The sequence below is a fragment of the Rhinolophus hipposideros genome (genome assembly GCF_964194185.1).
Source record: "Rhinolophus hipposideros genome assembly, chromosome: 8".
Lineage (NCBI taxonomy): Eukaryota > Metazoa > Chordata > Mammalia > Chiroptera > Rhinolophidae > Rhinolophus > Rhinolophus hipposideros.
The window spans coordinates 49,064,846-49,091,911 of record NC_138054.1 but is presented as its reverse complement, the minus strand read 5'-3'; the positions used below and the strand labels follow the sequence as shown (position 1 = coordinate 49,091,911).

At 42.4% G+C, this 27,066-nt stretch overlaps 1 protein-coding gene across 2 annotated transcripts in view; it reads left to right on the top strand.

Annotated features, from left to right (window-relative positions):
- ROR1 (receptor tyrosine kinase like orphan receptor 1) overlaps window positions 1–27,066 on the top strand; it is a 379,097-nt gene that overhangs the window by 201,210 nt on the left and 150,821 nt on the right. The window contains exon 2 of one of the 2 annotated variants that reach the window (XM_081055997.1): window positions 11,625–11,696. In XM_081055997.1, the coding sequence (XP_080912123.1) occupies window positions 11,625–11,696 (72 nt within the window). Of the gene's footprint in view, window positions 1–11,624; window positions 11,697–26,627; window positions 26,715–27,066 lie in introns of those variants that run through there. The other variant, XM_081055998.1, reaches the window with a different exon arrangement.

The window sequence follows — 27,066 nt, the reverse complement described above, 5'->3', positions numbered from 1 at the left end:
GCCCATCTTGGTAGGTGACATACATGAGTGAACAGGCTGCCCCATCCATCATGTGCACGGTAGCATTGGTCGTTCCTGTTCACTGCAGTTGACTAGGAAGACCTCCTGAAATGCTGCTGTTTGACAGTTCTGTGAGGAGGAAGAGCCCTCCCTTTTTGCATCAGAGGGGCTCGCTACCGAATCCAAAGCATGGTCTTGCATTGCTGTGAAAATTTCCCATGCCTACAGCCACAAATACCAAAGCTGCTTAAAGGCTGCAGGTAGACCTACATTTCAGATGCAGATATCAGTACCTGACAACCAACTCAAATGGTTTCCATCAGGTTTGAAAACCAAACTAGTCTTACAGATTGGTGGTGGAAGAGGATAGTCACAAAATTAACTACATGCAAGATTATTTGTCTCTCTGATAAGACAATGAATAAAAAGTATATTGCACGAGGGAATGACCAAATCACCAACTTTGAATAGCAGTTGCTCTTAGTTGAGCTTTGTGTTTATGGATGTGGGAATATCATTTCTTCCAGATAATTGCTTGAATCTCTTAAATATGATCAATGAGGTACCAACACCCGACCCTGGGGTGGCTCACTCTAGGAGGCAGTTCTTCATTGTGCTTCACAGCAGTAAGAGGAAGCTCCTCCCCCATTTGTTTCTTCCTTTAATTTCTCAAACTTATGTCTGAATACACAAGAACGTTTGAAATTTGGGTAATATATTTCGGGGAAAGACTGTGGGCTCTGAGATCAGAAAGACTAGATTCAAATACTGGCTTTTCCACTATGTGGTGTTAGGCTTGTTTTGAACCTCATTGAGCCTTAGTGTTCTCATCTGTTAAATGCGTATCTATTACCCACTAATAATGCTATATAATGAACGACCACAAAACTTAGTGACCAAAAACAACAAGCATTTATTTATCTCATGAGTCAGTGTGTTGGCAGGGTGGTTCCTCGTTCTGATATAGGTCAAGCCAGTCTTGGCACATTCTGTTAGCCAAAGCAAGTCACAAAGGCCAGCCCAGATTCAAGTTGAGGAGGTAGACTCCATCTCTTCTGGGAAGAACTACAAAAGGTTGTGGGTTCAGGGAGGAATGAATTACAGCCATTTTGCAATCTTACACGAATAAGCATGATAATACATGGAGACTACAGTTACTATTATATCACCTATGCATTCAGAAAACACTTGTTGAGTGCCTACTGTGTTGATCAGCAACAGTTGATGCTGTGAGTAATGTAGATATAAGACCTCATCTTTAGCTTCAAGAATCATACCATGCTTCCCCGAAAATAAGGCCTAGCCGGACAATCAGCTCTAACGCGTCTTTTGGAGCAAAAATTAACATAAGACCCGGTATTATGTTATGTTGTATTATATTAGACCTGGTCTTATAGTAAAATAAGACTGGGTCTTATATTAATTTTGCTCCAAAAAATGCATTAGAGCTGATTGTCCGGCTAGGTCTTATTTTCGGGGAAACATGGTATAATCTTAGTAAAGAAGTACACTGCAGCAATTCTAGGTCATCTTACAAAGTGTAGTGTCTTGAGAGAGAAATAGATAAAACACTTTGAGATCTCAGAAGAGGGAGAGATTAAACTAAGAGGCTCTGGGAAGGGATTCTGGTCCCAACCTATGCTCTGCTTAATGTTTCCCTCTATTAAATTTCAATTATTGATCTCCCCAGGCTATCAATAATGACATGGTACAGGAAACCCAGTCCAGACGGGCAATGCATTTGAAACTGGAGCAATTTGAGGTAAATTAAGTATTTGAAAATTGCCAGCCATCTTGATCCTACACGCCCAGGCTAATATGGCTGGAGCAAAACCATCTTACCATCTTGTAGGATAACAGTAATCCTCCTAAACGTACCTCTCTGATTAAAATAATTTCCACTAATCCAGGAGTCTCACAATCCCATTAACTTAAACATTTGGTGTCTAGGGACAGCCAGAAGGTACAAATTATACTTTCAATAGATTTTTTTTCTGAAAACAGTTCTTTGTAAAACATTTTACTCCTCACTCTTTGGAACTTTTAACTGATTGGATTAACAGTGTGCTAGAAGGGATTATATATATATATATATATATTAAAAAAAACACCTTAAAATTGGGGAAGAGGCTTCATCATCAGTGTACTAGAGAGCCAGCGTGGAGCCAGGTTGGGGTGAGAAAGATCGTGGTTACGTCCTCCTGGCAGCTGATGACATACCAGGGGACCTCAGGCAAGTCTCAGGCCGAGTCTGGGTTTCTTCAACTCCAACCAGGCTATGATTATCTCGGGCCTTGATCCTTCACATGTGGAGTCATGAGCTAATGTCTGTTCTGTGTACAGACTTTCTTGAAAGGAAAAGTGCTACCTAAATACAAGGTACTTGTATTACTGTAAGGTGCTTGGAATCTTAATTGCTTTTTCAACTGCATCCAACGTGGGCTTCTCTTTGTCAGTGCTGTACGTGGCTGAGAATCAAAACTGAAAAGGGTTTTGTTTCTCTCTCCTTCTATGCCTAGAATAGGATGACTGCACATTTTTAGAGTGTGCCCAATTTGCCCATTTGGTGGAGAGCTCCCTAAACATAAAATTCCCAGCCATTGAGTTCCTACGTCCCGTACCAGATGCTGGTTGAGACAATACTGCCCTGCTCTTTACAGGTTGATAATTTTCCTCCTAAAAGTCTAATTGGCTACATCATTGGTCAACCAGTTAAGGGAACCTTTAAGTTAAACATAAATATTTGTCTTTGAAAGACATTCAAGAGGTAACCATTTTTTTTCTTGGTTAAGATTCTTTGGGCAGTCTCAATATTGAGGTTGCTGACCACTTTGGAATTTGATGATGAAAACAAGAATTTAGTTTTAGTCTGCCAACTCTCTTTCCCCTTAATTCTTAAATGACATTAAACGTCTCGGTTCCTTTAAACCTTTTTTTGCAGGCATGTCATTACTTGAGTTTCCCTGAACTGGTGATTTATAGCGGGCCAGTATTAGGCTGGCTACTCACCTAGGGAGATTTAATCGTTTAGGGATAGGGTTTGAAGAATCTGTATTTGTTTAGCTAGATGACACTGTATTAAATATCCTTCAAGTTGTATCTACGGTAAATAGAAAAGTTTACCGGATAGTGATAGCTGTTACTTTGCTGAAAGTTACCACTGGCTGGGCACTGATCTCACATCTCCAAGTATTTCCCTAGTTAATCCTCCTCATAGTGCTTCAAGGGCTTTACTATTATGACCATTTTATGAATGAGGAACTGAGGTTTCGAGGTGTGAAGTAATTTGCCCAAGGTCTTAAGCTAGTATGTGACAACGCTGGGATTTCAACATGAGTAACTCCGAAGTCCACACATCACCTTGTATGCCTCTGCTATGCTGCCTCCCATCTAGCTTATTCCAGGATAATGTGGAAACCATGGAAGGACACAAAGGAAGTGTGAGACGTGATCCTTGCCCTCAGGAAGTTCACTGTCTAATCAGAATGAAAGGAAGAACACTTACGCACTGGTGGCCAAAGGATATGTGGACCATAGAATTAAGTGCAAACTGTAAAGTAGAAAATTAGAGTAATTCCAAGTGTTTTTTCTTCTTTTTTGTCTTTTCAATAGAAAACTGAGTATCACTGAGTTAGCAGATTTATTTTATTTCCTGTTGAACTGCATGTTGTTTTGCTGTCACTTAAACATAGTTTGAAACAGAAGTATTCTATTTGAGGTTCAAACACGAGCAAGATTTTATTGATGTCAGCATTATACTATTTCAAAAAGATGAAATTTGTGCATCAAATAAGTCTGTTTCCCATTGACCTGACTGGGGCAGAAGTCATTTAACCTGTGCAGAGTGCCATGTTGAACAGACAAATATTTTCTCTTTCCGGGGCCAAGTGTAAATTCGAAAGGTAAAAGAAAATGGAAACTTAGAACCTCTTAGACAGGTTAGACTAAACCTCTAGTCCTGGCAGATATTTACGTTGCTAAGAAGATAAAAGCACAAAAGACCCAGTCTTGGTTGACTAATTGATTTAGGAAGTGGATAGGGCTACAGCTAAATCACTAAACCTAGGAGAGCCACTCTCTGTTTCTAATAGAAGGCTCCGTTTAGTAGCCAAATTCTGCAGGCGAGGTCAGTTATGTGATTATGGCAGGTGAAGAGTTCCCCCCTATAGAGTCTCCAGCGTTTTGTTCACTTCTTGCCTGTTTTATTCAAGGAAAGAAATTAGAATATTCAGGCTTCTTGTGTCCATCTAAATATCTGGCTCTCCAGAAACCATGTAAGGTTCACTACCAAAATATTTGGTCAGTGCTTGATCCTACAAGACTGCGCTAAGTGTCTTTATCCTCACCCCCACCGCCATACCATACACAGCATTTTTTATACTATATTTTAATTCTGTGTTTACTTGTCTGTGTCCCTACCACAGAGGAAGCTCCATGAAGTAAGAAACAACCTTGATTTTGTTCATCATTACATCCCAGTACCTAGTTAGCACTTATCTAGTTTGGAGGAAAGTGGATGCTCAATAAATATTTGTTGGATGGATGGATGAACAAACAAATAAATGCACATAAACTCCAGGTGAAAGTAAGGAGTTTTAAACGGAATCCTTTCTGGCCATCTAGTTTACCAAAGTTCCTATGGCTTTAGGCAACACCCAGCACAACTTAACTTCATTCCCATTGTATATAGCATTTAACCAAGACTTCATTTGTTTTGCAAGAATAAACTCCCAGGCTGTCATGGAATTGCAGCTAGGAAAGCATCTTTCTTGGTTCTCTTGTTTCTTTTGAGTGACCGGTGACGTTGAATTGGCACGAGACAATTACAGGGTAGTAGACTTTTACTGCAAAATGGATTGTAGCTTGTGAAATGAAAGTGTGCGTGGGCCACACAAAGGGGAAATTTAAATGGCAAACACCAGAAGACAAAGACAGATGACACAGCAGGATGAGTAAGAAGGAAAAATTGCCAGGAGGCACTTTTGAGGGGAAAAGCACATAAGGAAGAGCAGCCAAGTGGAAATCAGAAGAAAAGAGTGAAGTTTGTTGATGTCATTGGAAGTCTAAGGTGTCTGCAGCACCTGAAAGGAAATGAAATAAAACCTCTGTCGGGAGATAAGACCAGTTTCTGAGCTAAGCATATTTTCAACATGCTTCCTTTTTAGCTTTATTCTGTCTTTGACAACTTGTTCTGAAGCCAGAAATAAACTAATTCTTTTGTTGCCCTGAGCCTCCATTGAGTGGCACCGTGGGTGTATGAGGGAGTGCTAACTTTGGGTCCATTCATTTGGACTTCTTGGAGATTATCAAGGTTTGAGCAACTTTGAAATTTCTCTTTGCACTGGCCCTAAGGAGATCCTATCTTCCAAATAACTAGAAGAGATGTTTCCTTTTTATCTTTAAGGAAAAACAACACACAAAATAATACCCTAGAAATTCCTGGATTTTGAAATTCCTCTTTGTTTACCTCTTGGAAAAAGTTACTACTATGTAATTGAGTATGACCATTATTGGGTTATTTGCGCTTTCCCTTATGTGCCATAGTATTTCTGATACACAGGCCTCTTCTAAGACTGGAACAATTTTTTTCTACGCCCTGATCCTTGGGTTTCCCATTCCTCAATCTGGAAGATGTACTCTTTCTCAGTGCTGTCTTGGAACCCTCTCTTTACCTCTCTTGTACCATTTATCACATATTTGGTTTGGAGTCAAGGCTTATTTAACATTTCCAACATGGTTTACAATTTATTTGTTTATTATTCTTGCATGTAACTTCTAGATTTAACTTCCTTCTTACTGAAATAAAGTATTTAGCACAAAGGCTGTGAGTTCCTGACAGTTGTAATTTTAATACACAGAAAATGGAAACAACCAAATGTCTAAGGTGAATGGTTGAACAAAGTATGATACTTCCATATTATGGAATACAATGCAGCACTAAAAAAGAACAGACCATTGATACACACAGCAAATTGGGCGATCTCAAGGGCATTATATAAGTTTGTTTATATAACATTCTTGAAATAACAAAATCATAGAGATGGAGAACAGAGTAGTGGTTGCCAGGCGTTAGGTACGGTTGGGAGGAGAGAGGTGGGTATGGCAGGAGGGAGATCTTTGGTGATGACATAGTTCTCTGTCTTGATTGCGGAGGTGTTTTCATCACACACGTACATGTGATGAAATGACATGGAAATACACACACATTGTAACAATGTCAAATTCCTGGTTTTGATGTTGTACCATTATTAAGTAAGTTGTAACCGTGGAGAGAAACTCCGTGAAGGGTCCATTGGAACTCTCTGGTCTTTACACAGAGTTTCCCCTACACCAGAAGTTTCCCCTCCCCTACCCAAGTTCTGGAGAGACTCCAAGAGTCCCAGCAGCTTGTCTGGGCCATTGGGGGAAGTGTGTCCAGCCCCTTCCCACAGATGACAGACAGACTTTCCCAGGTTCTAGTAAAGTCTTCAGGCAAGAACTCAGATCTCCTTCTGGCCACGTCTTTGATTTTCAAAAGGAGCATTGAAATTGCAGTACCCAGCCCGGAAGTCCTATATTTAAAGGCACCTTCTGTGTTAGTTTCCACTTACTATTCTCTTCCTTGTTGGCACCTGAGAATGTCCTTTTCTTTCAACTCAGCTGTGCATTATGTTTTTTCTTGTGATATTTTATTCGGTATTCTGGGTGTTTTTAGCCTAGTTGGGATGAGGTGGGAGGACTGACTCGCGGGTTGGGGAGGCCATTTTTGTCTGCTTCTATTGCTGCTCTGTCACACTGTTTATAATTGTATACCTGTACTCCTCTCCTGCTAGACTGTAAGTTCTTGAACATTGTTAGAGACCAAGTCAAGCTTTTTAATCCCAGTTTTTATTCATAGAAAGTGCTCATGCACATGTGTGTTGAATGGATGTGTGAGTGAATGAGTGAGAGTGAATCTGTAGAGTTCCATGGAAGAGAGCCCAAGTATGATAGTTTTTAAGTAAGATAGTTTTCAAGACTATTTATATTCACTTTAAAGGAGATGTGTGTCATCATGATGCTTTGTGTAGCATAATTCCCTTAACTGCAAGAACTACATGTGATCTGAAATATTAATTTAACGGATTGAAAAAAAGAAGAAGAATAGTATTTCCAAAGGGGAAAAAAAGGCATTTAAGTGTGACTCAAGAAGTATTCTCTCTCCTCCCTTTGTGTTGCCCACCCCCTTTTTAGGTTTTAGAATTAGGGAACCAAGCACTGCGGAGAGAAGGGTGTGGCCTCTGCAACTGTTTCTCAAACTACTTTCTGCAGAGCTTAGAGCGCGCAAGGGTCCTGTGGGGCTGAAGGGGGCTTAAGCCATAAAGCAAGTGAGCACGCCTTTCAGTCCCCACCCCACCCCTCATTTGGGCACAATTTGAGACACTGGCTCTGCCTGCAGACTACCTGGGTTTGATCACAATCCCCATCCCCACCCCAATGAGCTAAGTAGGCAAGTGCCTTAGTACATATATCTTTGCCTCAGGTTCTTCAGTCTTAAAATGGAGAGAATAATGGTGCATACCTTATAGAATTGTTGGGAAGATCTCTAAGCACAAGCAGAGCCTCTCAGACATTGAGAAAACCTGGACACCTTTGTTGTTGTTGTTTAGACAATTTCCTCTATATAAGAAGATGCCTAACACCACAAATGTTGGGTTATTTTTAATTTTTCTTCAACAAATTAATGGCTTTGGCACATTTACAAGAAAGACACTGGGGTAACCACTTTTTCCCTCACACTTTGTGACCAGTGGGTTGGACACAGATGGCATGAGTATGCGGATCTGTGCTTGTATAACCTTGCGTATCACTGGATTAGGATACAGGATGTGTCCTGGCTGGGTGCTTAGTTGCTGCATCTTATGAACGTTGGGTCTCTACCTGCCAACTGCTGAGATGAACCAGTAATATTTTTGGAGAGCACAGGCTTTTATCAATGAGGAGGATTCAAAGCTTCTCCCCCCACACCCACCCACCCCCGCTTCCTTCCAAATAACACTCCCACTGTTCAGGCTGAAATACCAAAACCTTATGGTTTGCAAAATCAGTGCCAAAAAGTCAATCGTCAGTGCAAAGATAATAGCTCCTATTGATCAAATCAGGAGAAGAATGGTTTGCCCTCCTGCAGAGGTCAGGAAAGATAAGAGCTGGAGTTTTCTAAGACTTGCCTGATTTGCCTAAATTGGATAAAATCACATCAAAACACTTATGTTCTTTGAGAACTGGTGACCAATTCAGGAAAACCTCACCAAATGAAAAGATTGGCTTGGATTAGGAAGGCATGTGAAATAGTCTTTCTAAAAGCCTGGCGTATGCATTGTTTCAAACCTAGACAGTGACAGAACAGCTAACTGGAGTACTATGTCCATGAGAGGATGAATGCTGTCTACCTTCACTATGGACAGAGGGGAAGGCACAATGGTCTTGAGTTGTCCCCGTGCCATGCACGGCTCTTTTGGTCTATTATCTAATTTAATCCTTACTGCTGTCCTGTGAGATGGCTTTCCTGTCCCCATTTTCCAGGACTAATATGCTCATGGTCACAAAATTAGTAAGTGACAGAGATTAGTATTTTAATCTAGGTGGGTATTTCCATTAAATATACTACTGTCTCCTAGTTGGCACATTACTGATTTGCTCTTGCCACAATAATTTTACACAAAGAGAGGCTGCCAGCCCGGTATGAAATATCTCCTGATCCTTTTGCCATGGTGAGGAGAATGGGAGAGGAGCTGAATCCATCAGTGGGGATTATACAGGGTCAACACTGGCGATCATGTCTCTCTTTAACACTGCTGCTGACCCTGGAATCAATGGACGTCATGTTGAGATGTGCTCAGCCTGCCTTTCTGTGAAGAAAAACTTATTAAACACCATGATTTTTAGGGGGGGGGTACTAATATTGAACTTTCCCACATAAAGTAAGTGAAAAGTTTAATATTAGTAATTTTAATTTTTAAAAAAGTGGCATCAGAAGGTAATATTTTTCGGGGGGCGATTACTCATATTTTAAAATATTTATCTGTTTTTATTATTATTTTGTCTGAGAAGCTGAACATGTGGCTATCTGAAGGAATAGATCTTGAGGCCGAGCACAAAATTCCTTAGAATCATCACAATCCCTAATGAGCTTGTAAATTGGAATCGTCTTTGCTGCAACCCAAGAAACAAGTGGTAATCATTGTCCAGGGACACGTGAGGGACAGTTTCCCTGTTACCAGTGCCAAGAAGCATTTGTCATCAGTCCCAAATTATATCCAATCAGCAATTCAAACTCAGGTTAGAAAAACCAAGTGAAATACAACTAACTTTCTATAAAATTAATACCATAAAATGAAACCTATATTGCAGGCATTTTAACTGTGAGCAGCAGTAAGATGAAGCTATGAAAATGTTGAATGTAAATGCTGTCCAGATCTGTCTTAATCCTACCACTTCCCCACCTTTTGCTTCTGTGCCTGAAATGCTGCCGGAGCTGCCATGCTTCTATTCCCAAGCTCCCTGAAGTCTAGGTGTTGGAGTGCTTGATGAGCCTTTTTAGAAGGCAAACCACAGTAGCCCCTAATAGTGCAAACAAGGGACTATTATTCAAAGAGCCAAAGTGGGTGGCAGCAGGATGGGGATCAGTGTGGAGTTGCGGTTAGAGTCATATGCGGAGGGTCCCAAAATGTAGATAATTAGCTCTTCCTGGTGAAATCACCTGCATGAAATATCCATTCTTGGACAAGTGGTTGATAACAAGCGCCCTACCTTCTACCATGGTTTTGTGTTAAGCATTTTTCTTTCTTGGGTAGCATGGGCTGCTGGGAGATATGCGGGTAGTGGAGTCCGACAGATCTGGATTTGAATCCCAATTCTTCCACTTACTAAAGCTCACCTTATATTCCAACTCAGATCCACTTTCAGTGGCTACTTAGAGTACTGTGTTGAAGGACTCTGAAGCAGATCCCAGGTTTAATAGAAACTTTTCTTTTTGGTTTCATATTTTGGAATTCGCTGTGCTTCAAGATCCCTGCCATCCTGCCCCATCTGACTTCGGGTCCCCTTAAAAGAATCTGTGCTTTTTTGGGGCTCAGGATGTTACAATTGACTAGGGCCATTAGAGGTGGGGCGAGTATGTGTGGTTTGTCTACTTTCTTTCCAGCTTGCTTTCTTTTCCACCTGGACAGGGAAAGAGGCAAGCCACGGAGGTATGCACAAACCAAACAACCCTTTTGTCTCTGCCATGTGTGGCAGATTGATCGAAGACCCAGGAGACAAGCGACAAGTGGGCCTCGGCAAGGTCTCCGTGGGTAAACATCCTGTCCTTTGGCAAAGCTCACTGATGATGGCGTGTGGCTTCTATGGCCGTGCGGCAGGCCCCAGCAGTACAGAAGGAAATGTAGAAAGTATGCTTATCTAGGTGAAAAGGTGAAGTGAGAGAGAGGGAAGGTGAAACCACTCGGGTTGCACAGACATTGAGCACTGGGTAGCATGGGCTGCTGGGAGATATGCGGGTAGTGGAGTCTGACAGATCTGGATTTGAATCCCAATTCTTCCACTTACTAAAGCTCACCTTGTATTCCAACTCAGATCCACTTTCAGTGGCTACTTAGAGTACTGTGTTGAAGGACTCTGAAGCAGATCCCAGGTTGAATAGACCAAATGCCATGATTGATAAATGATGTCTGCACCAGATTGAAGGAAGGGTAGTGATAGTATGGGTGCCATATGTCTAATAACCTAGGCTCTGGGCTCTCTGAGATCCTGCATAGCACTAAAGTTTTGTAATACAGTCTGTGTGTGTGTGTGTGTGTGTGTGTGTGTGTGTGTGTGTGTAGACGTCCCCTAAGGGGAGATTAGTGCAATCCTGTGAAAATGTGCTAGTTGGGTGGGATCAAGGCTTACATTTTCAAAAACATTATTTGTATATTACAGTATATTAGTGAGGAGTTTTAACATCTTCATAGTATATGATGCCCTTTAGATTGTTGATTTGCATGTTTTTGTTAATATGGTAGTTTTAAAAATTATAAGTTTAGTTACCAAAAATGACTACCTAGATAAAGCTTTCCTTTACCTCGACTTAAAATTTCAATATAGAAATTCAATATGGAAATAAATTCAATATAGAAATTCAATATAGAAATTCAGTATAGAAAAATGAATTTCTCTGTTAATAGAAATGCTATCCATTCACAAACACGAATGAAATCAGCAGCAGGAGCAACATTATTCTTGGTTTTCATGGGAAGGGTATTGAATAGATCCATCCAAGACTAGTCTTCTTCTAACAGCAAATGGAAAAGTTTATGTTTGATATTGTTTAGACATTTCTTGCATATTTGGTTTTGCATTAATGAAATATTTGTATTTTAATTTTCAAGCCCGTGTGTTAAAATATTCAGGTCTGGCCTACAGATTGTTCATCTGGATAGGCTCTATAGAGCAGGCGCCTCTGCCTGGCAAGTCGAGCAGCCATTCCAGTTTAATAAGCTATGGAATGGCAGTGGTCTCTCTCCGAGTCAGGGTCTTTGGAAATCTCCTGTAATGCTTCTAACAGCCCATAAGTTACTCTGGTTAATATTGCCCTTGTCTTTCTCCCCTCCCTTCTTTTTTCTTTTCAGAAACAGAGTTGTCAGTCACTGCTGAGTTAGTGCCTACCTCATCATGGAACATTTCAAGCGAGCTCGACAAAGGTACACAGTGGGGACACACTGGGGAGGTGGAGGAGGGGAGGTGTGAAACTCCATTTTGAATCCTGGCATGGCCTGCTTTGAAATCCACTGCTTTTTAGATTACTAGAAGGAGGTGGGGGCCAAAATAAATTCCCAGCTCACTTTGTGATCATTTAACATTTAATGATTTGGAATTCTATTATTTCTGGAGTCTCTCTCTCTCTCTTTCTCTTTCTCTCTCTCTCTCTCACTCTCTCTCTCCTTTCCCTTCCTTTCCCTTCTTCTTCTAAAATGTTCCACATGGTGAAAATGCTTCAAGATGTGAAATAGGGTTTTTTCTGACCTTCCTGACACTGCCTCTAGTGGATCTTATTTAGGGGATTTGATTCCGCCTGAGCCCAGATTGATCAGAGCTGTTTGCTGGGTGACCTTTTACAGAATATTTGATGTGCTTGCAGGGTTCAGGGCAGAGTCTCTGGAATGTTTGTAATTACCTGTGCATACAGATGGTGGCTTCCTCTGTGCACGTGGGGAGCAGGTTCCAGCTATGAGGTTGTTGGATAATATTAATTAAGCCCTGCCGTATGCTAAGCACTGGCTACTCTAGAGATCTAGAGATCCTATGTCTTGGAATGGTAAATCAGGACACAGTCAAATCCCCTGCAATTGGCTCATCCTACCTTTCCAGCCTTGTTTCACCTTAGTCCCTTTATGCCCCTTTAGGCATTTCCAGCCAAATTTGTATTTCTTTTTATATATCCTGGGCTTTTCTGGTTCTCTGCTTTTGTCTAAGCCCTTCTTTCCACGTGCATTGTCCTTCCTTGCTTGCCAATACCCATTCTCTCCCTTATACAGGGCAGCAAATTACTTTTCCTTCAAGTCCAAACAGAAAGTCTGCATTAGCCACAGTCTTATCTGATCCCTCAGCAGGAAGTGGCCTGTCCTTCTTTGAAAGTCCTATAGCCCTTTTCTATGTTGTATCATGGTGATTTACATACTTGTGTATCTCACCCTTAAACCTGGAAATTCTTTATAGGTAGGATATCTATCTTGTTCTTTTTCTTTCTGCCTGTCTCCATCACAAAATCTAGCAGAGACTCCTGTTCGTAAGAAATCCTCAATAAACATATGTGGAATGATGAGTCATACTGTATCTAGGGCCACATAGATAGATGGGCCACGTCCAGGTGTATGTGTGCAAATACATTCAACAAACTGATTGAGTTTCTATTTTAGTACAGGCATGAGTCTAGGTTCTGGGATTGTAGTGATAAAAGAAGCTCCAAAGTCATTGTCAAAAATTGCGTTTCATGATCAACTCTCTTTTATCTGTTCATCCTATTCACTGGGAATTGTATTTCCTCTCTGAGGAGAGAGAACTTTATGAAATAGTAATAGGCAAAGCTATTTTGCTGGTGATACTTTTTAGGTATTTTAGGGTGGTAAGCTGAGGCGGCATGTCTTTTCACCCTAAGTCAAAGACACTTAGGATCATGTATTGTCAAATTTGATCTGGACATTCTTTTTCTAATTATGGATTAAAACAGGGACTGCATGTTCTTCTTCGACATCTCCAGCACCAAGCACAATGCCTAGGAGGCAGTAGGTTCTCCAGAATGTGAACGTAGTTGGCCAGCTCCTTATGGCACCAACAGAAAAACTGACATCATTGCATACTATATGTTATTGATCAAGTTCCAGTTATGACTATAGAAGGATATCAATGTGTGATAAAAAACGTAGTGGAGGCATCAGTCAAGAACCTAGCCCGCCAGACTTTAAATTTCTACTAGATCAGCACTGTGATTAGTGCTGGTTGCCCTTAAAGAAAGAAGTGGTGTCAGTAGTAATGAACCTACTAGCCAAAAGGCTGGATGGACTGAGGCAGGCCTCAAACTCTTGTGTTTGTTCAGCATGGCCTTCCAGAGAGCATGGATGGTTTTCCAGGGATTCTTGGTATCTTCTTTCTCTAGAAGATTATTAGTATATAGTCTTTAATTCCCTTTTAGAATAAAAGAGAAAGCTGATTGATTCATTTATTCATTCATTGATCAAATCTTTATTGCTTCCTACTGTGGTCTGGGCTGTGTCTGAAGAATTAGGATAGAAACAGGAATCAGACAAACGTGTCTATCCTCCATGAACTCAGAACCAAAAGGGAAAGACTGATGTCTAAAGGCATAATCATAGCCTTCCAATCAATTTGATAGATTGTGTTGTCAAGGGACATTCCCCCCAATCACAGAGAGAAATAGACAATGGAAAAAACATCCATTGCCAGGCTGGTATGCAAAAGGGAGAAATCCCCAGGTGCCAGAAATGAAGAGAAAGCTCAATAACGGAGCAATGATTAGTGAGACGAGATTAAACAAAAAGGTCTTAGGGTTTCCAGGTGGGAATTCCCGCCCATTCTCAGGAATTTTCTCTTTCCCATTCCTGAATCCTGAGAAAAGTTGGTTGGAAAATCGGCTCCTTGAACCCAGGTGGTTGGTAGTATCGGCCATCACTTTGTGGAAATGATTCATCTTGGAGAACAGATAACAGTTTATATCTCGGGATTCAGGAATGGGAAAATGAAAAAAATTCCTGAGAATGGGCGGCAATTCCCGCCTGGAAACCCTAAAAGGTCCTATGAAAATATGGAAAGTATATGTGGTTTTTAGGGGCTGGAGTTTCAGTACCCTATGGAGATGAAAGCTGGGGCCATAGCAAACAAATTCTCTGATAGCTGTCAGTGAGGAATGACTGGCCCAAGCATGAAATAAAGAATATTCTGCTGAGGATCTCGTATAGAAGTCTATCAGCCACCTTGGGCCATTGGGACCAAGCATGAGAAATCAAAACCTCAACCTGCACTGTGTGTGGTATGGAGTTGGGATCCTTCTTGTATAGTGTACAAGCCACAAATCAAGAAGATAATGTAAAAAGTTGGTCTGGAACTAAACTATGAGACATTGTCAGGGGACAACCTACAAACTAGGTCATAAAAATATCTCAACACCCCAGTGCACATGAGTCTCCCACCAAAAACAAAAAGTCTAAATTCAAAACCACCAAACAACACCACCAAACTCCTGCTGATGTTAAGTTTATTTTTAATATTACAGTGTATGCAAGAGAGGGAAAAAAAGCCACCCTTAGTGAGAATCAGCAGACAAAATACATGGAGACGTTCATATCTTAGAAACTAAAGACAATAGACCAGTTTCAGAGGGTGGATATGTTTAAAATGTTTCCTGGTGAAAGAGGGAACAGAAACCATACGGCACGTACAGGACAATATGACCAACAAAATTGTAGACATTTTAAAAGAACTAAATAGAAATTCTAGAATTGACAAGTAAGAGTTACAGAAATTAAAAATTCATCAAGTGGCAGCACAAAGCTGAAGAGAGAAATGGTGAACTGGAAGACAGATTTGAAATAATATGGTGGTTAAGACAATGGATTCTGGAGCCAATGTGACTAAGTTTGAATCTTGACTCTACTATCTATGTACTGTGTGACTTTAGCCAAACCACTCAACCTATCTGTGCTTTGGTCTTTTTCATTTGTAAGATGAGATGATAAAAGTAACTACTTCATATGGTTGTGAAAATTGATCTGGCTAGCAAATCTGATAAACTAATTGGAGAATAAGGAGTAACAGCTGTTCTGGGTTAATATGGTTGTTACTTTGGGCTTGATAGTGAAAAAAAACCATAGGTACTTTGGTAAGCTCATAAGAAAAACATATTTTAGGTTTGGAGCAGAAGTTTCAGATCCTGTTATATCAGCCCATGTCAGCAGCTGCCCACTCTGGCCTTCCGCACAGGACTGTTTACCCACACAAGTGTCATACTTCTCAGCTTGGTAAACAAGGTTTTTCATGGTCTTACCCTTGCTGTCTCCTCTCACCTCACCATTACACCCCATACAACTTTGCACTCCATTTTTTTCAACAACCTGCCTCTATTTCCCCAAATATATCTTTAGGGATATGCCTTTGTTCATGCAGTTTCTTCTGACTGGATTATCTTTAACCCCATCCTACACTTGGCTAATTCCTTCTTTACTTAGGCATTACTTTAAACATTCCCTCACATCCTTTTCCCCACAGTTCTCCTCATGGACATAGTGCTAAATAAGATACGCAGTATTTCTGCTTTGTTGGACCTTGCCTTCTAGAGGGAGAAACAGACAATTAATGAATTTTATCATCAACTCCATTGACCGTGCAATCAACCATGCCCCAAAATATTTTATATGTGGGGTGACATATCACCCCATGTCTATTTTGATCAGACGTCTTACCATGCTGTATTGAAATGATCTATTTTGTGGCTGCCTCTTTAAAGGGGTTCTCTTATCTATTGGCATGGAACTATTACACAATGCCTGGTGTGTAGCAAAAAACATGATGGTTAAATCATATGGCTTCAAATGCTATACATGCCAATTCATAGCTACTGTACGTGAATACCTACTGGATGCAGTGCGCTTGCTAAGCATGTTGCATGCATCATTTGAATTCACACCACCTCGTGTGGTAGAACAGAGAGGCAGCTGAGGCTCATGAAGGTTAAAGAACTTGGCTGTGGGGCACAGCTGGTGAGTAGCCATGCCAGCATTCTTACTAAGGCCTCCAGGCCAAGTCCAGGAATCCACATCCAACATGGCAACTGGATATGCTGTGCCCCTTGCATTTATAGCCCCTCCTCCTATGGGGCAATTGCCCTCACATAAAGAGGCAGTAAAAATAAAATCCATCACGTGGTATTCGTTAATGCCTTTCTCTTCACACGGCTACTCTGTTCCACCCATCATTCCCACTCTGGCTCCCCAGCTTCACTAAAGTCCTGGTTTTCTGTTAACTGAGTCCAGTCAGTGGCATTAAACTGTTACCTTTCCAACAGGAAATGAAATTTAAAAGAGACAAGACCACCCGGGAAGAGCCGTTGAAAGCTGCTATTGATGGGGCATGGAGGTAATTTCTGAAACAAATGCTTCAGAACCAAGTACCTCCTAAAGTAAATCGATCTACAGGGGCCCAACCTCAGCTTCCCCATGGGGGTTTTTGGGTGGGGTGTGCTGAGGGCCTCTTTCCCCTTCTTCCATTTTCAGTCACATGAGGTCTCAGAGGTTCTCTACAGAAAGCCAAATGTTTCTTTTGGAGAAAGGACTGGAAATTGTACCCCAAGGTAGCCGAAAGGGAGGGAGTCTACTACTTAAAAAAATACTGAGGCCTGCTTCCAACTGCAAATAGTTCTCTGTGCTGACAGACTAGATTTGGGGGTATTTTTGTCCTGGCTTGCTTTTTTAAATGGAGAGTTACTTCCTCTACCAGCTTGGAGTTTTACACATAGTACAGAATTGTACAGCATGGTTCTCATAAGCATGAGCTCTGGAGTTACAATGACTCTGAGCTTTCTTTTGCTCACTTGTGGAGGCATTGGTATCTGTCACTTAAGATTGTTTTCCTGGACAAGAAACACATCTGCGGGTCGCACTTGTGCCATCGGACAGCTGCTTGCATGGTCACAATAGATAAATACATGCTGGCCTCAGCCCCTTAGCCCACCTCTTCCCTGAGAACTTCACTGGCAAGAGCTGTGACCAGGTTCTCCAGTTCAGGAGTGGTTGCCGCCTCTCTAATCCCCCTTCTCTGTTACTTGATTTGTCTGCAGCACATAAAGAGTATATTTAAATGGTATTGACTGGCCTATAGCTTGGAGCTTGGTTCACAGCTAGTCTGAATATGGTCGCTGAGTCCTGTCCTTGTGCTCCGAATTGCATGTATTTAGAGCGGTGGCAGTGGGTGAAAGGGTAAGATAGGGACGGACTGGAACAGGAGCCTTGGTACTTGGCAAGCTAAAGAACAGTCCTCCTGGGATGGCGTCTCTGAGAGCTCATCCACCTTTTGTTTCATTTTCCAAACTGGTAACCAGTTGTGGGACTTTTCTGGTGGAATTGCTGGGGTAGCCATGTGGTATTTAAGACAGCCCCAATTCAGCAGGTTTGGGCCTTAAGCTATATCTTTCGAATATTGATAGCATTGTTACCTAATGTTGTCCTGCCATATCAACAACAAAAGCACGTGGAGCCTTATACCCTCATGTGGAAAATGGGAAAAGGGATACCAACTCTAAAGGGTTGGATAAGGGCTGAACAAAATCTGAAGTGCCATCACAGTCTCTACATAGATAGGTGCTCACTCAGGTAGCTCTCTTGTGCCCCCCCCCCCCACTTCTTATTCCCAAAGGGAGTGTAGTATGATCTGGGGAAAGAGCACTTGACAAGGAACCTAGATTCTCATCCCAGCTCAGTTCCGCCACCAGGTCAGTGACCTGTCAGTTAAACTCTGGGCCTCAGTGCTCTCATCTGTAAAAGGGGCAGTTTCAGGCCTTGTTCCGGCTGCCTCACCCATGACAAGGCTCCAGTGCTTTGTGGTTCAGTATGGCAGCCAGAGGCCACCTGAGGTTGTTGAGCACTTGAACTGTGGCCAGTCCAAAATTATGTCAGTATAAATGTAAAACACAAACTTGATTTCAAAGGCTTATATGAAAAAAAGGACTTAAAATAGCTTCATAATTTTATATTGATTACATGTTGAAATAATTTTTCATCTCCTGAATTAAGTGAAATACAGTATTACAATTAATTTTACCTGATCCTTTTTAATGGGGCTACTAAACAATTTAAAATGGGATATGTCACTCGCATCATATTTCCATTCGAAGGTGCTGCTCTAATCAACCTCAGGTACATCCCCTAACCTGTGTTTCCTACTGGCAGCATGAGGAAAAGTGTTCGTAAGTATCCCAGCTTCAAAATGCTAGGAACCACATTTTATGAAAAGAAATTTTTCTGAAACTGATTTGGTGTGTGCCTAATACTTAGAAACATATAAAGTACTTTATATAAAGTGAATTATGATTACTAATTGTAATCTGATCAAGAATTCTCAGAGAAGGGCAATATTTTGAGTAATCTTCCTTCTGTGGAGAAAAACTGTGTAGGTTAGAAGTCCAAAGAACAGAGGGATTATAATTTGATAATGGTTACATGAGGCAGCAATAGAACCACAGGACAAGTCAGGAAATCCTAGGCCCTAATGACCCAGCATTGCCTATGTCTCTTGAACTTCGCCTTGCACTTTTCCCCCCTGCTGGCTATGCACCAGCCACACCAGCTTCCTTTAGGTTCCTCCAGCAGACCAAACTCTTTCCTGCCAGGGCATTTTGATATGCTGTTCTTTCTACTCAGAATACTCTTTCTCTTGCTTTTACCCTCCCTGAGGTCTTGACACAATTATCATCTCCTCTGGTAAGCTTTTCTTGACCATCCAAAGTTAGTTTCCTTTTCCTTTATAGCAATTAAAAAAATAAAAAGTCTGGTCTAGGCCTGGAAGTAGTAAGAAGAACACCTTCTTGATAGGAAAGCAGGGGAGCTTCTGGTCAGCTCTGCTCTGTCTGCTGGGTTGCCCAGAACCCAGCATAAAAAAGCATGTGACCTGGAAATCAGTTTTCTTCAACCAAGCTGTTCTCTCCAGGACTCTTATTCATCCTCTTCACTTGACGAATCTATTCACTTTGGAGAAAGGAACCTCCAAGATGAGGGCTGTGGAATTCTTTCAAGAAAGAGAAGGGAAATGATCCTTTAGAGTCGATCTTGATTCTTCAAAGCCTGCTCAAAGAGAAGGAGTTTGCCATGGGGCACCAGCTTCAGAGTGGAGTCAGCCTCACCCCTCAGTGGTCTTTCCAGGCAGTCCTTTCAGCTCAGTTCCAGCTCTTGGCATCAGTCCCTTACGCCAGTCTTCCCACCCCCTCCCCAATGTGCTGCTGTCAGTGGGGCAATCGGCTTAGAGGCATGAGGCCCTAGGGTGTTCTGCAAATGGCCGACTTGGTTGTGTAAGGAACACAGAACTCCCTCCTCCCAACAATCACCGCCTGGTCTAGACAGAGGAGCAATCGAGCGAGCGAACTTGGAAACATTTATGCTCCTGTTTTTACCATTTAGAATTGGGATAGAGATTTATCTACCTCCTATCATGGGTCTTCGATGTCTTACTCTCTTGGTACCATTTTCGGTAATTCCTGGCAAAAACAAGGCACAATCTTAGATTCATAAGTAATCAGGAAGCAGCAGAGAGAAAAGTTACTTGATTGTTCCCAGGCCATCTTTTTCCTTGGCTGCATGTCTTTTAGTTTGGATTTAAACCTGCCTGTTGAGGGAATCTCCTGGTGCGTCCATTTCAGAGATGGCTTTGAAGCTGGCCTCAAGGTGCTTCTAGAAACTTTATAGTCCTGGGCCTTTGGCTTTAGTCAGCTCTTGCACACAACTCCCAGGGACTTTTGTACTTAGAGGCTTCTTGGCTAACGGAGGGAGAAGAGATCACACAAAGTCCTGTGCCATCTGCCTCCTGCCTTGCCTTCACCGTCCCTCCCCCTCCACTCATGCTCGCTATGTTGTAGAACCAAACTGCTTCTTGTTCCCCATCATATTTTAGGCCTCTATGCGAAGTACCCTCCCCAAACTTTTGTCATCCTTAAAGACCCGGTGCGGAACTGACCACTTTGAAGAAGGCTTTCCTGACCCCACCTTCCCCCATAGGTAGCCATGCCTTACCCTGGAGGAAGGTGACATAGTAGTTGTGCCTCACCACACTGCTGTGTGATGCTTTCGTGTGTGTTCTTCCTCTCCCTCTCCTTCTTCCCCAATGCACGAAATATTCATTCTCCATCTTCTTCATTTCAAGCAAAGCCCTCGTGGCTATCCCACCCTAGTGAGAGTGTCAGCCAGGAAGAGCCGGGTGGAGAGTTCTTTGAGAGCCGCAAGATCAGCTCACCAGGCTGTGCACTTCCTGAGATCAGGAATTATGTCTTAGTTGCATGCATCCCTGTAGTTCCAACTCTAGCACAGGTATTTGAATAAATAAATGAGTAGTGAATATCAAAACATCAAGGTTGAAAGGTACGTTAGAGTTGTCCTCAAAACTTTGTGGGTATTGGAATCACCTGGAATGATCCAGGCTTATTGAAGCAGAGTAGACCCTAAGCCTTTGTAGTTTTACCAATTTCCCAGGTGATTCTGATTCCCACCAAAGTTTGAGAACCACTGATAGAGTAGTAGTTCTTAAGCTCAGCTGTGATTGGAATCACCTGGGGAGTTTTAAAAATTTCTAATGCCTGGATTTGTTCCCTACCCCCATTCTGATTTCATTGTTCAACACAGTTTGTGATTTAAGGGGTTTAGAAGGTATTCAGGAGATTCTAATGTGCAACGAAGTTTGAGAACCACTGTTTTAGAGTTCTTCTAGGCTAATCTGCCATGTAGTCAACTGTTTCAGCAATATTCTCAGAAGTGATTTATGCAGGTGTCACGCAGGGGACCCTGCTCGCTGCGCCATTTGTCGTGCAGGGTCTCAGCTCCCACTCCCCGCCCAAGAACGCAGGACACGGTAAGGCCAAAAAGGAACACCCATGGAGCCATAAGTAGGGGAGTCAAACCAATATATTCTCGCTGGCGTCTGGGCTGGAGACACAGGAAGCAGGATCTACATAATCTGCCTAATAGCAGTCCGCACTTGCCAGCCACCATCTTCTTGCTAGCCCCCATTCCCTTTCTGCTAGCGTAGCCACAGCCGTTATATTAGTGGCCAATGGCTTACGGGTTACAGCTGACGGCCAACTAGCCACAGCTGCTGGCATCTGATCACAGTTGATGGCCATTTACTACCCGAGCCAGCACCTTTCTATGTGAGGCCGAGAGCCTGGAAACTGCTTTTTTGGGGTTTTGTCCCCACACTCCACCCCTACAGGGTCTCGCCTCACAATCTACGCGACAAGCGTCTTCTGCGAGGGGCCCTGTGCAAGGAGCCTGGAGGTGAATACAATATCCTGGACACAGCCAGGCTCTCTGAGTACAGCCAGGGTTTCTCAGGGCACCACCAGTACTTCTGGGCATAGCCAGACATCCTGGGCTTCTTAGGGTACCACCTGTCTCCCCGGGCACAGCCAGAGTTTCTCAGGGGACCACCACAGTACTTCTGGGCACAGCCAGACTTCCTGGGCTTCTTAGGGTACCACCTGTTTCCCCGGGCACAGCCAGCTTTTCTCAGGGCACCACCACAGTACTTCTGGTCACAGCCAGACTTCCTGGGCTTCTTAGGGTACCACCTGTCTCCCCGGGCACAGCCAGAGTTTCTCAGGGCACTGCCACTCTCTCTGGACACAGCCAGACTTCCTGGACTCAGCCAGGGCCTCTCAGGGCATTGCCACTCTCTCTGGGCACAGCCAGACCTCCTGGACACAGCCAGGGCCTCAGGGCACTGCCACTCTCTCTGGGCACAGCCAGACTTCCTGGACACAGCCAGGGCCTCTCAGGGCACTGCCACTCTCTCTGGACACAGCCAGACTTCCTGGACACAGCCAGGGCTCTCAGGGCACTGCCACTCTCTCTCTGGGCCTCTCGGGGTACTGTGCTGGAACAACAGTGGCTCACATCAAGGTGCTTACATATTATCAATGGCGGCCAGTCAAGACACAAAAGCAAACATTCTCGCCAGTCCCACTACATGGTGGTATGTTCCCAAACAGTCAAGCGTCCATTAAATCAGGGATAGAAGGCAATTCCCCATAGTCCATAGTCATTCGCCAGGGCTGTCCTGGGGGTGAGGGACGACCTTGACCTCACCCTCATCTCCCACGGAGGACTCAGCATGCATTTCCTCCTGGGACAAGTCCCGCATCCAAGTTGCCTCAGCAAGCAGTTCCCAGCCCACAGGGCGGCAACAACCTTCGCTTTCTCCGCTTTCTCCGGCCTCTGCTGGTTGGGGAACCATCCACATCTTTCCACCCCTCCACGGGAATCGAGCTCTCCGGCAGCTGCTCCTCCTGGTCTTCCTCAGACTGAGCTTTCATACGCACAAACTGCTCCACTGCCCTTCGGAAAGCTTTGGCCAGCACCGTATCCTGCCGACTACGCCATGTGTCACGCAGGGGACCCTGCTCGCTGCGCCATTTGTCGTGCAGGGTCTCAGCTCCCACTCCCCGCCCAAGAACGCAGGACACGGTAAGGCCAAAAAGGAACACCCATGGAGCCATAAGTAGGGGAGTCAAACCAATATATTCTCGCTGGCGTCTGGGCTGGAGACACAGGAAGCAGGATCTACATAATCTGCCTAATAGCAGTCCGCACTTGCCAGCCACCATCTTCTTGCTAGCCCCCATTCCCTTTCTGCTAGCGTAGCCACAGCCGTTATATTAGTGGCCAATGGCTTACGGGTTACAGCTGACGGCCAACTAGCCACAGCTGCTGGCATCTGATCACAGTTGATGGCCATTTACTACCCGAGCCAGCACCTTTCTATGTGAGGCCGAGAGCCTGGAAACTGCTTTTTTGGGGTTTTGTCCCCACAGCAGGTACAGATGCTTCGGATTTTTTCCATTTGTCCGTAATTTTCTGAGGTAATATAGGAAGTAACTGGGCTTTGAGTGAGAAGTCCTTGGCTTATACTTAAGCTCTGTGGCTAACTCATGCTCTTAAAAATTGAGTTTTAGCTTTTTGTTGTTGTTTGTATTGTTTATCTGTAAAATGGGGGAGAATAACAGTCTTCTGAATATAATGACATAGGTATGATGGCTGAGCTCAGTCCTGATTAAGTAAGACACAGATAGATTGATGTTAATACTGATATTGACATGCTTTTTAGAATGTCTGAATGAGTTGGCTTAACTTCCTCACCTTTTCTATATGGCCATCGGGAGTAATACTTCTCTGCCTTATGGAATAATAACCGCTAATTAATAGCTAGCATATATTGAGAGTTTCTTATGTGCCATGAACCATGTTAAGCGATTTACATGTATTGTCACACTTAGTCTTCATAATAATTATGAGAGATAACATGTCCATTTTACAGATAAAAAGAAAGAAAATGAGCCTTAGGAAAATGTAATGCGCTGAACGATAGCCCCCCAAAAGATATGTCCATATCCTAATCTCCAGAACCTGTGAACTTTGTGTTATTTAGAGTATTTGCAGATGTAATTGAATCTTGAGATAAGTTCATCCTGATCATCTAGGTGAGCCCTAAATGCCTCAAGGAATCCTTATAAGATAGTGGCATAGGGAGATTTCATACAGACCCACAGAGGAGAAAGTGAGGTGAAGATGGAGGCAGAGATTGGAGTGATTGCAAGCACTCCCCAGAAATTCTAGGGGAGCCCTCAGAAACTGGAAGAGGCAAGTAATGTTTTTTCCCCTAGCTTCCCCACAGAGAGCATATAGTCTTGCCTGATTTTTGACTTTTGCCCTCCAGAATTGTGAGAGAATAAATTTCTGTTGTTTTAAGGCACCAAGTTCGTAGTTATTTGTTATAGCAATATCAGGAAACTACTAAGAGCAATTTTAGCCATTTGCCCGCAGTCACAAAGCAATGAAGCCAGAATTCAAACGCATGTCCTTGTCCAAACTGAATTGAAATTTGTAATAAAATACCTTAAATTCATTTACTCAATAAACATTTATTGAGTGCCTACCATGGACAAGGCCTATCCTGGGGTCTGAAGATGAAATAATGAACAAGACAGAAATGGTTCTGCCTTCGGATCCTCTACAATTTAGTGGAAGTGAGAGACTTTAACAATTAATTTCACACACATATATTAAAAATCGTTGAATTGCAGCAGTGATAGGTGCTTTAAAGAAGTGTGAAAACAAATGGAACAAAGGAGGCTCACTTCCTCCCTGACTAGGCCCAGCTAATAGCCGTCTGAGATACGGGTCAGCCCTTGACTTTCTCTGGCCCGTTTCCTGAGAGCTTACATGCCTACAACTCCATTTAGCCCTCCTGAGCTTATCTGGGATAAAGACCCACAATAGGAGGAAGGCAGTAAGGCTTTCGGCAGGCAGTGAGCTCTGCAACCCATTACAGACATTATTATGAGGCAGTGGAGTGTGGGGAAACTGCTTTTAGGAAAGGTTGGAAATTTTTGCATTCCTGTGCCAGGCAAGATTTCCTGGAGGGCCACGAGAAGCTCACTAATCATCTCTTTAGTTCCAAGTGATATTACTTCAGGGAAGTTCCTGTCAAGTCCCCATGCCTAAATATCTCTTTGCCTGGGTTTATTCTATCAAATGCTTCATTGGCTTTAAAAACTGCTCTGAGCTTTAGCTTGGTCCAGCAACTTAGGAAGTTCAACACACTACATGTCTCCTAGTTCTGCCCCCAGGTGTTGCAACTAAGACTAACTTATATTCTGACCATTTTCAGCAAATGATTCCATTGTTTGGTGGGACTTCAGTCAGACCTGACTAACTCCAGCCATTTAAATATGGTTGTATAGAATTCACATTGATTTGCAAGAATTTCCTATCCATGGCCTTTGCTTGTCTTTTGAACTCAGGAATCTCTGTTTTCCTAGGGATTTTTCCCAGGTCTCTAATTTCAATCTTTTCCCCAACACATTCACTTACCCATTCAACAGGTATTTATTGAATGCCAACTGAGTGCCAGGCACTGTACTAAAGATACAGGGTGAAAACAAAATGGCTGTCTCATAAATCTCAGTTTCTGGTGGAGTTACCAAATTCCTGTGTGGGGAGTGCTATTACAGCTAATACTTCCTGAATGTTTGCTCTGTCCTAGGTGCTATTCTAGATGCTATACTCACAATACCATCTCATTTAATGTGCCATAAAAACCCTGTGAGGTAGTGCTATCATGTCTATTTTATAGCCATGAAAACAAGCTTAGAGAGGTAAAATGACTCAATTCCTAAATGGCAGCACCAGTATTCAATTCTACGTTTTTCCTACGACACAGTCCATATTCTCAAGGACTACCTAGTTCTAAAATAAGAATTCATGTTTATAGGGAGGAAAGAAAGAATGGTTTATAAGCTTTTTGGCTTATATTAAGTTGGTACAAAAGGAATTGCGGTTTTTGCAATTATTTTTACTTTTTAAACCGCAGTTACTTTTGTACCAACGTAATAGAACATCCTCTCTAGAAGAGGGCATTCTTAATTACCCTTAGGTGGTTTTTTTATTTGTGTTTTTCCTCTAATTTCCACATTTTCTTCAATAAATATCCTATACTCTTATAGTCAGATAAAATATATGCGAAAATAGGTATTCAAACAAATCTATGTACATGCATGTTCATTATACCACTATCCACAATAGCCAGAAGGTGGACATAACCCAAATGTCCATTACTGGCTGACTAGGCAGACAGATTGTCTTATAGACTTATAATGGGATATTATTCAGCTGTAAAAAGGAATAGAGTAGTGATACATGCTACAATGTGGATGAACCTCAGAAATGAAATGCTGAATGAAGGAAGCCAGGTACAAAAAGTCACGTTCCATACATGTAAAAAAAAAAAAGAAAAACCCAGAATAGTTACATGCAGAGAGACAGAAAGCAGATTGGTGGTTGCCAGCGGGTGGGGAGAGGACTACTTAGTGAGTATGGGGGTTCTTTTTGGGGTAATGGATATGTTTTGGAATATGTTTTAGATAAAAGTGGTGGTTGCATAACATTGTGAATGTACTTAATGCCACTGAATTATTTATTCACTTTGAAATGGCTTACTTCATGTTATGTGAATTTTACCTAAATAAAAATATGAAAACTCCAAAATACAGTCGGCACATTGGTGTTTTATCATGCTATTCTTCTGTATGGCTAGTGCTGTGAGGTGTGCAAAGTGGGTTTAACGTCTCTATGCTGAACTGTTTTTACTTAGTGCTGTAGCCCCTGACCCACGTAAGAGCCCTGGCATGGCCACTAACTAATAAAGTCTCCTGTATATTAAAGTCACCTTGGGCCAATTATATAACCTCTCTGAACTTCAGTGCCCTCAGCTGTCACCCAGAAGTGACAAAATCCACTGAGGTCATTATCAGAGTCCGATATGATAATGTTGTACTCTGTAAAGGGGCTTGCATATGTTTTCCTAGTTTATTGTTACATCGGGAACCACGAGGTGATCAGAAATCATCTCTAACCGTTGACCAGGCATGTGTGTGAAAAGAACTATGTATGAAAGTAAGCGGTGAAATCTTGGTAATGTATGTGTGTGTGAAGACCATGCTGTATGTTGTTGTTAATGTTATTGTTTTTCATTTGTGGGTTTTTTTGTTTGTTTGTGTCTTTGTTTTATAATAAAGTTGATTCAAGTGAATAGGAATGTTTGAGCTGGGGTGGGGGACAGGGAAAGGTGAGGAAATGGAAAACTTTTAATAGTGAAAGCACATTGAAGATAAGAGCTCAGAGAAAGTCTTTTTGCTAGTGATGAGCAGCTCTGCCAACACTTCCCAGTGGGAACCAGGCTGATCATGACAGTCTAATCAAACTTTGGGCGCAGATAACAGGTAAATAAGTCCTGGGCAGACCTTGA